We start from the raw sequence: 16527 nt of genomic DNA on the forward strand, positions 1-16527 counted from the left end.
CCCTTGTGCAGTGTCTCAGAGCTTGTGAGTGGCCTGTCTCCAGGACCATGATGTATTAGGTGGCCCTGGATTCCGGCCACTTGCTATGGTTTAATGGGTTTCAGTGAAATAGTTGGGAAACCTCAGGAGTGGGATATGGAGTTAAAGGAAAGAAAAGCCAGAGAGAAAGGGAAGGAATGCAGGTGACTGTCCCTTAGCCACCTCAGTCCTGATGGCTACAGGCTTCCATGCCAATAAGCCCCAACTAGTGCCACTTGGGTCCAAACATGGCACCTCTGGCCCCAAGGGCTTAGTAGCAAACACCCATCTAGGGAAGTTGGTCTTCGTTCTCATCACCTCAAATGCTTCACAAGCCTCAGGGATCAACCGTGAAGTGGGTATAAGGCTGGGAGAATGTTGGGGGCAGCAAATTGAAGGGCATAATGAGAAGCAGTAAGGCCACCTCAAAGCCCACCCAAGCAAACTGCACATTCACCTCCTTCCTTACTGAATTTCACCTTATGAGGAGGTGAGTGGGAGGGAGGGCATCCCTTAAAACATCTAAAAGGAGAGTTGGGTTCAGCAAAGGAGTTGTGCTTCACGGGACTCTTATAAACAGAACTGGGGAGAGAAGAATTGGAGGAAGGGGGAAAGACATAGATGAAAGGGAGGGGAAGGTGTGGGAGAGGGAAATGTATAAAAGCTTCCAAGAGGAGTGGGAGGCTGGGGGTTCCCCAGACAGAGACTCAGGCTGGACCAGATGCAGAGAACAATGGACTTCAAGGCTGGAGGGGGGGCGGGGGCCAAAGGGAAGCAGGAGGAGAGCCACACAAGTCAAGTCACACGGGTTCTTGCAGCTTCCGGAATCAAGACCATGGGCACCCTCATAGGTCAGTGTGGGCAGGGACTGCCCCAGGGCCAATACAAGATCCAGAGGTAGCCATAGGGTGTGACAAGTTGTGCAGATTACAACACTCACCCCTTGCAATAACGTCACTGCCTGTGACATGGGGCTAGGCCCAGGCCAAAGCCCTTCATGCATCATTTCGTTTAATCCTCACAGTTTCCTGCTGAAAGGGCTACTATTCTTACTCCCATCCCCACTCTACAGATGAGGTAATGGAGGCCCAGAGAGGTTAAGTGACTTATCCCAGATGACACAGCTGGTAAGTTGCAAAATCAGAATTTGAACTCAGGCAGTTTAGCTCTGATGGCTGCTCTGTTAATCACAGCTGCAGTGAGACAAAAACGGGTGATCAGGGCAGAGTCAAGACAGAGAGGTAAACAAGAGCGGGAAAAAGACAGGCGTGAGAGGGGAACAATGGGGGAAAAGATAGGAACAAAGAGAGTTGGGGAAGGGGAGAGAAACAGGAAACATGACTTGCCCGGGAGGGGCATCAGTCCGCTTGCAAGCAGGTGGAGGCTCAAGTTTTCTGCTCACTTGGTGATGCAGAGGCTCCCTTTCCCTCAGCAGCGGCCTTGCTGCATGGACAGCAGCTTCCCATCTGGCCTGTCCCCAGAGCCCCAGCCTCATCCTCCTCAGCGGCAGGCCACTTAGCTTCACAGGAAATGCTCTTTCTCTAATTGGCATTGAAACTCACAGCCCTCCCTTTTCCTGTAGGTGGGGTTTCCATAGGAAAAAGCTGCTTCTCTGTTTCCCCAGCCTGTTCCCCAGCAACTGTTTGGAAGTCAGAGTCCCACATCCTGCTCAACTGGGTCAGGTCCCCCTTAGACCAGCTCTTGTCCATCATTTGCTGAAGTGGACCAGCTAGTTCCCCTGTAGGGGTCTACCCTGGCAATTCTTGATCGACGTTTGGATATCTCAGATCGCTTCCGATGAAGATGGCCTTGCCTGGGGGTCCTGCTTGTTCCATCATCATCTAACTATGGGACAAGGTTGTGCCAGCAGGTCCGGGGGAAGGAGCACGGGGCTGATCAAGCCACCCAGGAAACACTGGAGGACTTGTCCAGCCTTGAAAGAACTCTAGCAGTTTCTGAATGTGACCCACTTGGTGGTAAGCGTGATGCAACTTCTGCAACTTCTGCTGGGGCTTTTGGGGCCAGGTGGCTACTTATTTCTTTTAGGGGATGGTCAGGAGGTGACCACTCTCACGGTGAAATACCAAGTGTCAGAGGAAGTGCCATCCGGCACAGTGATCGGGAAGCTGGCCCAGGAGCTGGGCCGGGAGGAGAGGCAGGGGCAAGCTGGGGCTGCCTTCCAGGTGTTGCAGCTGCCTCAGGCGCTCCCCATTCAGGTGGACTCTGAGGAAGGCTTGCTCAGCACAGGTAGGCGGCTGGATCGAGAGCAGCTATGCCGACAGTGGGATCCCTGCCTGGTTTCCTTTGATGTGCTTGCCACAGGGGATTTGGCTCTGATCCACGTGGAGATCCAAGTGCTGGACATCAATGACCACCAGCCACGGTTTCCCAAAGGCGAGCAGGAGCTGGAAATCTCTGAGAGCGCCTCTCTGCGCACCCGGATCCCCCTGGACAGAGCTCTTGACCCAGACACAGGCCCTAACACCCTGCACACCTACACTCTGTCTCCCAGTGAGCACTTTGCCTTGGATGTCATTGTGGGCCCTGATGAGACCAAACACGCAGAACTCGTAGTGGTGAAGGAGCTGGACAGGGAAATCCATTCATTTTTTGATCTGGTGTTAACTGCCTATGACAATGGGAACCCCCCCAAGTCAGGCACCAGCTTGGTCAAGGTCAACGTCTTGGACTCCAATGATAATAGCCCTGTGTTTGCTGAGAGTTCACTGGCACTAGAAATCCAAGAAGACGCTGCCCCTGGTACTCTTCTCATAAAACTGACTGCCACAGACCCTGACCAAGGCCCCAATGGGGAGGTGGAGTTCTTCCTCAGTAAGCACATGCCTCCGGAAGTGCTGGACACCTTCAGTATTGATGCCAAGACAGGCCAGGTCATTCTGCGTCGACCTCTAGACTATGAAAAGAACCCTGCCTATGAGGTGGATGTCCAGGCAAGGGACCTGGGTCCCAATCCCATCCCAGCCCATTGCAAAGTTCTCATCAAGGTTCTGGATGTCAATGACAACATCCCAAGCATCCATGTTACATGGGCCTCCCAGCCATCACTGGTGTCAGAAGCTCTTCCCAAGGACAGTTTTATTGCTCTTGTCATGGCAGATGACTTGGATTCAGGAAACAATGGTTTGGTCCACTGTTGGCTGAGCCAAGAGCTGGGCCACTTCAGGCTGAAAAGAACTAATGGCAACACATACATGTTGCTAACCAATGCCACACTGGACAGAGAGCAGTGGCCCAAATATACACTCACTCTGTTAGCCCAAGACCAAGGACTGCAGCCCTTATCAGCCAAGAAACAGCTCAGCATTCAAATCAGTGACATCAACGACAATGCACCTGTGTTTGAGAAAAGCAGGTACGAAGTCTCCACACGGGAAAACAACCTACCCTCTCTTCACCTCATTACCATCAAGGCTCATGATGCAGACTCGGGTATCAATGGAAAAGTCTCATACCGCATCCATGATTCCCCAGTTGCTCACTTAGTAGCTATTGACTCCAACACAGGAGAGGTCACTGCTCAGAGGTCCCTGAACTATGAAGAGATGGCCGGCTTCGAATTCCAGGTGATTGCAGAGGACAGTGGGCAACCCATGCTTGCATCCAGTGTCTCTGTGAGGGTCAGCCTCTTGGATGCCAATGATAATGCCCCAGAGGTGGTCCAGCCGGTGCTCAGCGATGGAAAAGCCAGCCTCTCCGTGCTTGTGAACGCCTCCACAGGCCATCTGCTGGTGCCCATCGAGACTCCCAATGGCTTGGGTCCAGCAGGCGCTGACACACCTCCACTGGCCACTCACAGCTCCCGGCCATTCCTTTTGACGACCATTGTGGCAAGAGATGCAGACTCGGGAGCAAATGGAGAGCCCCTCTACAGCATCCGAAGTGGAAATGAAGCCCACCTCTTCATCCTCAGCCCCCATGCAGGGCAGCTGTTCGTCAATGTCACCAATGCCAGCAGCCTCATTGGGAGTGAGTGGGAGCTGGAGATAGTGGTAGAGGACCAGGGAAGCCCCCCTTTACAGACCCGAGCCCTGTTGAGGATCATGTTTGTCACCAGTGCTGACCACCTGAGGGACTCAGCCCGCAAGCCTGGGGCCTTGAGCATGTCGATGCTGACAGTGATCTGCCTGACTGTACTGCTGGGCATCTTCGGGTTGATCCTGGCTTTGTTCATGTCCATCTGCCGGACAGAGAAGAAGGACAACAGGGCCTACAACTGTCGGGAGGCCGAGTCCACCTACCGCCAGCAGCCCAAGAGGCCCCAGAAACACATTCAGAAGGCGGACATCCACCTCGTGCCTATGCTCAGGGGTCAGGCAGGTGAGCCTTGTGAAGTTGGGCAGTCCCACAAAGATGTGGACAAGGAGGCGATGATGGAAGCAGGCTGGGACCCCTGCCTTCAGGCCCCCTTCCACCTCACCCCGACCCTGTACAGGACGCTACGTAATCAAGGCAACCAGGGAGCACCAGCAGAGAGCCGAGAGGTGCTGCAAGACACCGTCAACCTCCTTTTCAACCATCCCAGGCAGAGGAACGCCTCCCGGGAGAACCTGAACCTTGCCGAGCCCCAGCCTGCCACAGGCCAACCACGTTCCAGGCCTCTGAAAGTTGCAGGCAGCCCCACAGGGAGGCTGACTGGAGACCAGGGCAGTGAGGAGGCCCCACAGAGCCCACCAGCCTCCTCTGCAACCCTGAGACGGCAGCGACATCTCAATGGCAAAGTGTCCCCTGAGAAAGAATTAGGGCCCCGTCAGATCCTGCGGAGTCTGGTCCGGCTGTCTGTGGCTGCCTTCGCCGAGCGGAACCCCGTGGAGGAGCTCACTGTGGATTCTCCTCCTGTTCAGGTACCTGGGGCATGGGCAGTTCTTTCTCTGGTCACTCCTGGACCACCAGAAACAGCATCAGACACCCCCATAACCTGCACAGTCCTCATGTTTCTTCCCTAGGCTCACCTGGTACTTTTTGATGCTTTGGATAGCAGTGGTTCAGGGCACAGATTTGTGACTGGCTGAACTTAGCTGTGTGATCCTAGGCAAATTCCTCACGGTCTCTGGGCCTTAGTTGTCTTATCTGTAAATTAGAAATGAGAATAAGAGTATCTACCTCATACAGTTGTCCAGAGGATTTGATCAATTAATTTCTACAAGGCATTTATGGTGCCTCACAAGTAGACACACAGCAAAGGTACTGACTAAGAGTATAATCTTTGGGCAAGGTTGCCTGGGTTCAAATCCTAGCTCCACTTCTTCCTAGCTCTGAACCACAGGGGAAGTTAACTTCTCTGTTGAAAGACGTCTGTGTTAACAGCACCCATCTTCTAAGTTCGCTTGAAGATAAAATGAGTGAATGCTCTTAATGCCTGCAGAACGGCGTCCATCTGACATGTAGTCAGTACTCAGCAAATCATTGCTATTACTTCCTCAAAGCACTTCTCTATCTCCACTCTCTGCCTGCCCTCATCTCATCTGGGCAACCTCCCTATGAAGAAGGCCAGCATAGGCATCATTGCACCCAAACCCAGGTGCAGCAAATAATTTGTCTGAGACCCCAGAGCTTTCTGGCTGGGCCTGCAGGATGGGGCAGTGGAAATAACCTTAGAACTTTGCAGTTAGGCAGATTGGGGTTCAAATTTCAACACAGTCACTTAGGAGCTGGACAACCTTGTACACATCCTTCAACATCTGAGCCTCATTTTCCTCATCTATAAAATGGGGATTATGAGACCAAACTTACCCTGTGTCTGCCTCCTTAGAGTCTAAATGGGATGATGAGTGACAAAATGTCTAAGGACCTGGGATTTTCTAGACACAAGTGTGGAAACCTTTTCAGGGATGATGCCTGATCTCACACCCATGTCTGCTTCTGTGAACCTTGGATATTTTCACTGTGCCAGGCTGCCTGCCCAAGGCACACCTCTGTTTGGCCAGGCCATCAGTTCATGTTTCCTGTGAAACAAAACACAGTTTCCTTCCCTTACTCCCTCCTCAGGAAGCCACCTGGAGATGGCCCAGCTGTTCTCTTAGGAATCTTGCCCTGGAATCGGTACAGACCCAGAGGTTGCCAGAGCCAACCACTAATTTATCTTTCCATTCATCCATCCATTTATCAGGTGCTTTTTGGATAAACTCTGTGCTGAACACTGTGCTGGCTGCTGGTAGACAGGACAACAGAGAATAGGCACTGTGGGTGGCCCCGCTGAGGTGACAGAAAGAAAGGTGCCCATTTGGGATCAACTTGAGGCTGCTTGCCCAATGCTCATATCTTTCCAGCAGCACAGAGTCAGATCTGAGTTTAAATGCCAGCCCTCCCACTAATTTCTGTGTAGCCCCTGTGAGCCTCCAATTCCACCTCTGCAAAATGGCCATAATGGTATCTCTTCCCTTAGACTGTTGTAAGAATTAAGTGAGATTATATGACACTGGACAATCATTGTTTATCATGGGATCTATTAATAAGCTCATTTAATCCTCATAACCCACCATACGATCTGGGTCTCATTAATATTCACTTTTTTTTACTGTTGAGGCAACTGAGGCTCAGAGTGCTTAAGTAATTCCTCAAGGCCACACTGATGGGAACTGGGGCAGGGGCATATTTAGGATTTGAACCTGAGTCTGACTGATTTGAATCTGGGCTGTAACTGTGAAGTGACCCTGAATAATAGTGCTCAGCATAGGGACTGGCATGTAGGGAGTCATGTCATGAAATGCCAGCTGTCACTTGAGCAAAGGTGGCAGGTATCTTAGGAGGGCTTCTGGGCCTGGGCTGGGAGGTGGGATCTTCCCTGAGGCAGGCAATGAGACCCTGAGTCTCCCAAGACACAGTGAAACCCCAGTCCTGGCCATCTCCTCTTCCAACTCTCCTCTGAGGTTGACACTTCCTACCTCAAGCTGCACCGAGGGCACGGTGGACCTCCTAAGGGAGGAATGGGGGTGGACCCAGGAGGTTGAAGCAGTGTTTCTAGGAATAACAGTCCAAACTCCTTGCTTTTGCAGAGGATTTTTAACTTTTTCAAGCCATTTAATCTTGACCACACTGAGAAGAAGGCTGTATGGGCATTTCTAGCCCCCATTAGAGATGAGGAAACTGAGGTCTGAGCAGGTCTAAAAGCCTAACACTATACAATAAGCTACAAATGGCCTTGAACTAGAACTCTGCCTCCCAGGACTTGATCTGTTGCCTCTCCCTCCCAATGGCCTATAGGGTCTGGCCCTGATAGCTCACCCATCCCCTGCTCCATTCTCCAATCTTTCTGAAACTCTACCTTCTCTTCCAGCCTTTCGGTGTGCAGTGCTTCTGGCGGAAACCACCCACCTCTCACCATCACCCCTTGCCCAGACCCTCATTCTCTTTCCACTTGCCAAACTCCTATGGAGCCTTTGGGTCTCAGCAGAGGTGCCTGGCATGTAGTATGAACTCAGTAACATCTGTTGCAATGAATGAATTAACTTAATCCAGTACCACCCCCCTGCTTCCTCCCTCCTCCAAGTTGGGTTAGGGGCCTTCCTCCGCTCCCACAGAGCCCCCACTCTTTCCCTACGCCCAGAGGCAACCCCTGTGGTAACCACTCTTCCCTGCTCCCCCACTCCCTGTGGGGCTGCCTGCAACCTTCACCTCCTGACAGATATGACCATGCTGAGGGCAGCAGCTGGGTCTCCTTCTCCTTCTTACTCCCATTGCAACCACCCTGCCTGGCACTTATTAAGTACTTGTTGAATGAATGAATGAAAAGATGAATAAATGAATAATTTAATGACACCATTTTGCCTTCTCTACAACATAGTCTTACATCTGGTCCACAAAAATCGGCCAAATGTCCACATACTGCTAAAGGGGAACATAACTCTTTAAGACAATCTTCCTCAAAGTAACAACAAATTGATGGTCAGGAAATGCCTTTTTCACCCCTATCTCTCAGAGTCCACCAGGCGCAGGACACTCGGAGGAATGAGTGTGAGGGGATGGGCCCAGAGGGTCCTCTTGCTCTCCTTCAGACACTCAGGTCCTGGGGTGACATGACAGAGCAGGGGACCTGCCCACCCAGGTCCCTGTCTCTGTCACTGGGCACCATCCCCCATCTGATCACACAAACATCTGAAGCCAGAGGAAAGACTATAAAAAGAAAGCACCGGCATTGAGGGAAACATCCGGCGAGGAAGTGTGCTGAGTCGGAATTGTGTGGAGTCAACAGATTTTTCCTGTCTTGTAGCAAATCTCCCAGCTGCTGTCCTTGCTGCATCAGGGCCAATTCCAGCCCAAACCAAACCACCGAGGAAATAAGTACTTGGCCAAGCCAGGAGGCAGCAGGTAAGCAGCACGTAGCCCCCACAGGCATCTCATGGCCCCTACTGGCTGCCCCTCATCTCTGCAGCCTCTTTGAGTGAGGAAGGGTGAGCCCATCCCAGACACGGGTCCCCTGGGAGGGTGCAGCAGACAGCATCTATCCTCCCACCCTGGGAGGCTTGGTCATGGGGTGCCTGTATTGATAGTATTTACACGACCTAGAAGTCCTGTAGGACTATCAAGCTGTATTAATAAATACTATCAATACAGTAGTCACCAAGGAAATGACTTCATCCCTGAGGCTCAATTTGTCCCCTGATTACAGAGGTGCTGTAAATTGCCTTTATATCTGTAACTGTTACCTCTCTTTCTCTTGGCCCATAAACGTAATATGAAGGCTCCCCACTAAAGACATGGATATGTGGGCGTGTCCCTTTGGGCAATCCTAGAATTGAAGAGCGCTTAAGAGAACATCAAATCCAACTTCTTGTTATGGATGGATAAACTGAGGCTCTGAATAGTTTGATTCAAACCAGCTATGTAAACTTAAGCAAGTGAGATAATCTCTCAGGACCTTGGTTTCCCCATCTGTAAAATAGAAGCCATCCCATTTCCCTTGTGGTAATGGGGTGAGAATTTCATGATCAACTGTATTCTAAGCCCATAGCCCAGGACTGATGCATAGTAGGTGCAGGCACAATGCTAACTCCTTTCCCCTTGAAGCAATTTTGCTAAAGGTCAAGTAACAAGTGAGTGGCAAAGCTGGGACCAGCTCTCAGAGTTCCTGACTCCTGCGTCAGTGCTCTTGCCCTGACAACTTATAGCTTCTTTTTACAAGGATGGTAAGAGGTAGTGTACAGCAGGGGTGAGTCCACACACTCGAGTCACACTGGCCTGGATTTGAATTCTTGCTTTGTCTCTTCATCTACGGGGACCTTGGGAATCTGCAAAATCTTCACAAGTCTTGGTTTTCTCATTTGTACAATGGGGTGATTAAAGAGAACCCTTTACAGGTGTGGAAGGTTTGAATGAGACGGTGCACGGACCTTGCATCACATGAGGCCTGACTCAGACTCACTGCTCAATAAACATTAGTTGTCATTATCACCCACACACTTGCCACCTCACTGCTCATTTCTTCACAGCAGCAGAAATGGCTACAGGGGGAAAAAACCCCAAACAAACAGAAAGGACTCCTATGCCTTAAAACCCCTCAGGAGCCTTTCCACCTGCTGGGATGAGGGTCCAGGCCTGTCCCCAAGTGTCCATGGGAGAGAGGGGCCAGGATGGAGACAGCAGGAGACTGGGATGCAGGTAGCAGATTCTGAGCAGCTTTAGGCTGCCTCACTCCAGCTGCACCCTCCATAGGTCTGTTCTTCTGGCCTAGGATTTGGCCTAAAGTAGGAAGGAAGGAATGTTCAGTCACTCATTAAGTGTCGATTCAGCACCCACCGTGTGCCACACCCTGTTCTGAGCATCAGTGAGGGAGCAGGGAATGAGACAGGCAAAAATCCCAGCCTTGCTGGAGCTCTTCTGCTATGGATGGATGGACGGCTGCACTGGCTCCACTGAGGTTTACTAAACTTCTGTGTGTCAGGAAATACCTAGGCATGGGAGGGGCAACAAGAATGATATCAATGAACTCATCTTCACTTCTGTCTGCTGAGTGCTTACAATGTGCCAGGCTCTGTGGTAGGCCCCTTTACCTACAACGTCTCATTTTACCCTCACAATACCCTGTGAGGTGGGTGTTATTTATTACTCCCATTTTACAGATGAGGAAACAGAGTAAGAGGAGGGCTGGAATCACATGATCCAGGTTGGTCTGACTGCAGAGGCCAGGCTGTGTATCCAGTTCCCTATACGGGTAAACGAATGCAAACATAAATGGGCATGAATGAATGAATCGATATAGGAATGTCCTTACCCATGGACTGGTTGGTTTCTTTTGTAGGAGTGCAATCCCAGACACAGATGGCCCAAGTGCGAGGGCTGGAGGCCAGACAGACCCAGAACAGGAAGAAGGGCCTTTGGATCCTGAAGAGGACCTCTCTGTGAAGCAATTGCTAGAAGAAGAGCTGTCAAGTCTGCTGGACCCCTGCACAGGTAGGGACCCCCTAGAGTCACCTTGCCCCATGGTGTCCAGGCTTCAGAGTTCTACTCCAATCCACTGCAGGGAAAAGCCATTCTGTTTCTGTGGAGGAACATCAGCAACATTGAACTTCCCTTTCACCCTTGTAGCCTCAGAAAGTATTTTGAAGACTGGGTTCTACTTTGATTTTTTTTTTAGACAGGGTCTTGCTTTGTCACCCAGGCTGGAGTAGAGTGGCGTGATCACAGGGTGATCACAGCTCACTGCAGCATTGACCTCCTGGGCTCAGGTGATCCTCCCACCTTGGCCTCCCAAGTAGCTGGGACTACAGGTGAGCACCACCACATCTCGCTAATTTTTGATTTTTTTTTTTTTTTTTTTTTTTTGTAGGGACAGGGATTCACATGTTGCCCAGGCTGGTCTCCAACTCCTGGGCTCAAGCAATCCGCCCACCTCGGCCTCCCAAAGTGCTGGCGTTAGAGGCATGAGCCACCTGTAATCAAAACCAAAGTAGGCACCCGGCCTACTTTGATTATTCATTTTAAAAATCATTGTAAGAATAGTGAACATGCCAGGCACTGGGGAAGCATCTTATGTACATGATCTCATTTAAGCCTCCAGCTAGTCCCCTCAAGTAGGTAATTATTACCTCGAATTTACAGATGAGCACACCGAGGCTCAAAAAAATCAAGTAGCCGTCCCAGAGTCACCCAGCTCACCAGTGATCGAAGGGGAGCCAAACCCTGAGCCAGCCTGTCCTCTATGGACTTCTTACCACTCATTTGCGTCTGGTGTGTTTCAATACCCTTTCGCCCTGGGAACCAGGGCAACTCTTTTAACATGCTAACAATTGCAATTAAAACAAAAAGAATTTTGCAGAGAAACAATTAGCTTTGACAATAAATACATAATGTGAATTTGAATTCAAGAATCTGCTAGCGCCCCCTGCCCCTGCTACGGACATTGGTCAGCCTTCTTTGGTAACACACCCCACGGCAGACTATCCCTGTGCTGTGGTTTTCTATCTATGTAGTTAACACTGTTTCTCATGTGCTCCATCTGGCTGCAGACACACTGAAGGCACAGCAGGGACTTCTCTCCCTGGTTAAAAAAACATTGCTAATGCTTATTGGGCACTTTCTATGTGCTAGGCCCTGTTCTAAGTACCTCATGAGAAAATCTTATGAGATAGGGACTATTCATTATCCCCACTTCATAAAGGAAAAATGTGAGGGTCAGGGATGTTTAATAATTTGCCCAAGGTTGAGCAGCTCATGGATAGTTATTAACACAAGCAGTGTGGCTCTAAATTTTAGAGCTGTGTTGTTCAATGTGGTAGTCACTAGCCATATGTGGCTATTTAACTTTAAATGAATTAAAATTAAATAAAATGAAATATTCAGTTCTTCTACCATATCGGCCACATTTCAAGTGCTCAATAGCTACGTATGGCTGGGGGATATAGCTTTGGATTCTATCTCTATTCATCAGCTCTGGCTGGAACCCATGGGGTCAGTTCCCACACGGTCCTGCTTGCCCATAGCACAAAGGGTACTGAATACAGGAGCACTGTAAGCAGTGGGGAGTGAGGAAAGAGGAGGCGCAGAAAAGCGTTTGCCGCTCACAGGCTGGACTGCCATGGGGAGACTGGGATCTTGCTGCTTCAGATTGCTTCAGATTTGCTGCTTCAGATTCAGATTGCCCCACTTGAGAATGTGACCATGATAATGTTTTACTGGTTGCATGAACTCATCGAACCTCACAACAACTCCACAAGATAAGTACTACTGTCTCACCACTTCCTAAGAGGAAACGGGAGCTTAGAGAGGTTAAGCCATCTTCCCAAAGTCACACACACTGCCCCTAAGCGGCAAAGCTGGGAAATCAAACCCGGGTTGGCCCAGCGCCCACCTGCAGCTAGAACTGGTGGGTAATGCTAGGTGAAGTCAGCATCACTTTTCAGCTGTTCTCATACGCCCCAGCGATTTTCTCATTCCAAGCTTCACTCCTTCTGAAGCTCTCTGATCCGTGTACAAGGAAAGGCCTGATTCTACAACACCAAGAGTTCCATCCAACCTTATAGCCTCGGAGTCTCAAGGAACTAAGGTTTGCATTTCCCAGATGTTGAAGGTTAATATTTATGTTCATTCAATCATTCAACAAACATTCACTAAGTCCCAGGCATGGGGCTAAACCCAAGGATCCTGTAGGGCAGGAGCCCAACACTGTCTCACAACCTGCATAGTCCAGAATGCAAGACAGAGATTCATTTATCAGTACAAAAAATGACTACCCATACTTCAGAATAACTTTTTCAAATTACATAAGTAGTATTTGGTTAATACAGAAAAACACAGATAAACAAAAAGAGAATGGATTGCTTTTGCCCAGAGGTAATTTCAGTTAACATTTTGACATATCTCCTTCCAGTCTTTTATTCTGTGCACAGATTTTAAAGTAACTCACCTTAGGCAAACATTAGATAAATGTTAAGTAGATGTTGTGCTTTTTTTAAAAAAAAATTTTTTTTAAAGACACTGTTTCTTAACTATAAGACTTATAGTTTCTTTCCTCTGGCTTGGTCTCTACCACCAGGCCTGGGACTGGTTTCTTGAAACAGGATTTTCTGTTGAAGGGATGGGAAAAGAAGTGTGACTGTGGCATTGCAAATGTAGGGGCCAGTTTTTTGAATTCCCAGCCACCAGGCTGACTTGCCACCACCACTACCCCAGTCCCTCTCCTGGGACAGCCCTTGGACAGGCAGCCCCTCCCCAGCCTGACTCTAGGCCAGGGTTTCTGGCAGCTTGAGAGAAGATGTTGAGGAGTTTTTGAGGATCGGGGGCCAGGTGGTAACAGTGCAGAGCTTAGGTGGCCTGGAAATTCCAGAGGCCCCAGCTGGGCACCTGGAGTATCCAGAGGGATGAAGGGCCAGCTCTTCAGAGAGAGGGCAGGGTGGTGCCATCATAGGGAGGCTTCAAAGTCATCAGACCTGGCATCAAATTGAGGTTTGTTGCCTAGCAGATGTGTGACTTAACTTCTTTCAGCTTCAGTTTCCTCATCCACCAAATAGGAATAATACTCTTGACCTCAAAGGTTTGTGTGGAAGTTAAATGAAATAATTATGTAAATTGTTCATCACATAACTACCTAATATGTGGTCCCTATTATTACGGATGGGAACAAAAGGCAGCGCCAAGTCAGGAACTCCAGCATCGGCTAAGAAAAGGGATTTTCCCTCCATCCTCAGCTAGTGGAGCCCTGAGGGGAGAAGGCGCCCTGAGGAGTAAAAATCCTGGATAAAATATAGAAGACACTGAGACTGGAAACACACCACAGCCCAGATTGGGAAATTCTTTAGAAGAAGGCAAATTCCTGCTTCTAGGCCTTTTCTTCCTCCTGCTGCTTCCCCACTCGGTTCGCCCGGGTGTGTCAGTCGACTGCCTTCCTACCCAGGGAGCTTCCCTGTCAGGGCCTCTTCCTTCCTGTCCCCGTCTGGCCACTCTGTCTGTCCCCTGCCATTTCCCTTCCCTCCATTGTCCACTGCCCTTGCCCTGCCCATTGCCCCACCCTCACCCGCCTGGCCCTTCCCGGAGCCTGGCCCTCACTGTGTCCCCTCCTCCCCACACAGGTCTGGCCCTGGACCGGCTGAGCGCCCCTGACCCGGCCTGGATGGCGAGACTCTCTTTGCCCCTCACCACCAACTACCGTGACAATGTGATCTCCCCGGATGCTGCAGCCACGGAGGAGCCGAGGACCTTCCAGACGTTCGGCAAGGCAGAGGCACCAGAGCTGAGCCCAACAGGCACGAGGCTGGCCAGCACCTTTGTCTCAGAGATGAGCTCACTATTGGAGATGCTGCTGGAACAGCGCTCCAGCATGCCCGTGGAGGCCGCCTCTGAGGCACTGCGGCGGCTCTCGGTCTGCGGGAGGACCCTCAGTCTAGACTTGGCCACCAGTGCGGCCGCAGGCATGAAAGTGCAGGGGGACCCAGGTGGAAAGACGGGGACTGAGGGCAGGAGCAGAGGCAGCAGCAGCAGCGGCAGGTGCCTGTGAACATACCTCGGACGCCTCTGGATCCAAGAATCAGGGGCCTGAGGATCAGGGGACATGAGCTGGTTTCTAAAATCTCGTAACTCACTAGCTAGTGGTGGCCTGAGAACTTCAGGGTGACTGATGCTACCCCCACAGAGGAGGCAGGAGCTCCAGGACTAACACCTGACTGACCAAAGCAGCCCCTTGTAAGTGGCTCTGAGTCTTTTGGAGGACAGGGACAGTTTGTGGCTGAGATAAGTGTTTGCTGGCAAAACATATGTAGAGCACAAAGGGTCAGTCCTCTGGCAGAACAGATGCCACGGAGTATCACAAGCAGGAAAGGATGGCCTTCTTGGGTAGCAGGAGTCAGGGGGCTGTACCCTGGGGGTGCCAGGAAATGCTCTCTGATCTACCAATAAAGGAAAAGCAGTGATTCATTCTCCTGTTTGCACCTGTCAAGAGGGAGAAGGGAAGAGTAATAGAGTGAGGGTTCTTTGTCATCCAATCCCTGGCAAGACTATCACACTGGGCCTGGACAGGCGTAGGGCACCTTGGTACACAGTGACAGGTACACAAATAGCAGACATGTGTGCTCTTAACCCCGTTCCCCTACCACTATGTTACCAACTAATCTGCTTCTCAGCTGCAAAATTAGAGCTAAGAAAGCACAACTATTTATAAAGCATTTACATGAGCCAGGCACCAGGCTTTACAATAGGATTTAATTTGATTTTCCAACAATCCTGGAGGGAGGTATTATTAACCCCATTTCACAGACATTGATATGGGGCTTGGAGAGGTCAAGTGGCTTTCCCAAGATCAAGCAGGGAGTACAGCCAGAGCCAGGATTTGGACCCGGGCTGGCCCAACACCAAAACCCAGGCCTTCGACCTTGACACCAGCCTGCCAACCAAGGAGAGGAGAAGGAAAGGCCCTGGAGGTGAGCTGTTGGCAGCAGTGAACTTGCCCGACAGAGCTCCCTCGGGAAACACTGTTGAAAGGAACATTTCCAAAGTCATGCAGGCCTGCACCTCTCTACATTTCCAGGCACAAGGCGAAAGGAACTTGGATCTGAACTGATGCAGGCCCCTGTTCTTTCCGAGCAAGTAGCTCTTCGAGTGCAGATGTCATCTTTCTGGACCCCATTTGGGGGGAAAACCTTCCTCTGTTATTGCAGGTTTAGACTTGTGAATCCCAGAGGACACTGTGTGAACTGGGTCTATGAAATCCGCACTGACAGCAGCCAGCCTTCCAGGGGATGGAGGACGGAAGAAATAGCAGATATTTTCCCAAGGTTCAGCTTTATAATTTTCTTGGAAATTTCCGAGCAGTCAATCAGCTAGCTTCTAAATAGCCTGGGTCTCTCCTGGACACTGCAGGCAAAAGTTCCTCTATCTGCTTCTCTTTTTGTCCTTTCTTGGAGCTCAGCGCTCATGTTCACTGTTCACAGAAATGGGCCAATCATACCCCCAACTAGGGATAATAGGCCTCATACATACTTGGAATACAGTGTGGTGTCATTATTCCATTATTCCATTTTACAGATGAAGCAAATGAGGCTCCCCAAAGTTATGAGTTTCTGGGGCAGAGTCTCTGGGTTTCTCCTCATCTCACTCTAGGCCAGAGTGATCTCCTTACAGAATCTGTGATTTTCAGGCTGGATCACAGAACTGTTGGGTTCTGTGGGCCAGTGAGAGAAGCTGGGGGAAACCAAGCAGGCAGGCAGGGTCTCCAGCCTGACCAGCCAGGTGCCTGCCACAAAGCAACACTTGGTGAATACCTGTTGAATGGACGTATGAATGAATAAATGTGTCAGTAAATGCTTCAGAGGCCCCTTTTATCCATATTGGAGCTCCAGGTAGGACTTCATTAGAAAAAATGATTCTGTTATGCAAAAGCAAAGTCTGAGAACCACAGTACTAGAGTAGACCATGGTGACCTCCCAGTTAGCAGCAGATTTTCAGTGCTGAGCAGATGTTGGGAGGGTAGAGAGAAGACAGTGGGCATGGGGAGATGACCTGAGGAAGCTGGAATTATAGGTGGCAATTGGATCACTAGACACATGGGACCATTGCATCATTCTA

The 16527-nt window shown here is 50.2% G+C and overlaps 1 protein-coding gene across 1 annotated transcript; it reads left to right on the forward strand.

Moving 5' to 3' along the window:
- The first annotated feature begins 787 nt into the window (after positions 1-787).
- PCDH12 (protocadherin 12) lies at positions 788-16283 on the forward strand. Its single transcript, XM_023193091.1, has 4 exons — positions 788-4880; positions 8246-8343; positions 10274-10425; positions 14040-16283. The coding sequence occupies exons 1-4, from the start codon at positions 2004-2006 to the stop codon at positions 14462-14464; spliced, it is 3552 nt and encodes a 1183-aa protein (XP_023048859.1). The 5' UTR covers positions 788-2003; the 3' UTR covers positions 14465-16283.
- The last annotated feature ends 244 nt before the right edge of the window (positions 16284-16527 follow it).

This window comes from Piliocolobus tephrosceles, chromosome 4 (genome assembly GCF_002776525.5).
Source record: "Piliocolobus tephrosceles isolate RC106 chromosome 4, ASM277652v3, whole genome shotgun sequence".
Classification (NCBI taxonomy): domain Eukaryota; kingdom Metazoa; phylum Chordata; class Mammalia; order Primates; family Cercopithecidae; genus Piliocolobus; species Piliocolobus tephrosceles.

Bases quoted from the DNA above. Each gene is read 5' to 3' on its own strand.
- PCDH12 (XM_023193091.1), top strand. From the start codon at position 2,004: ATGCAACTTCTGCAACTTCTGCTGGGGCTTTTGGGGCCAGGTGGCTAC. The intron at 4,881-8,245 runs GTACCTGGGGCA...CCTGTCTTGTAG, and splicing joins TGGATTCTCCTCCTGTTCAG to CAAATCTCCCAGCTGCTGTC. The intron at 8,344-10,273 runs GTAAGCAGCACG...TTTCTTTTGTAG, and splicing joins GCCAAGCCAGGAGGCAGCAG to GAGTGCAATCCCAGACACAG.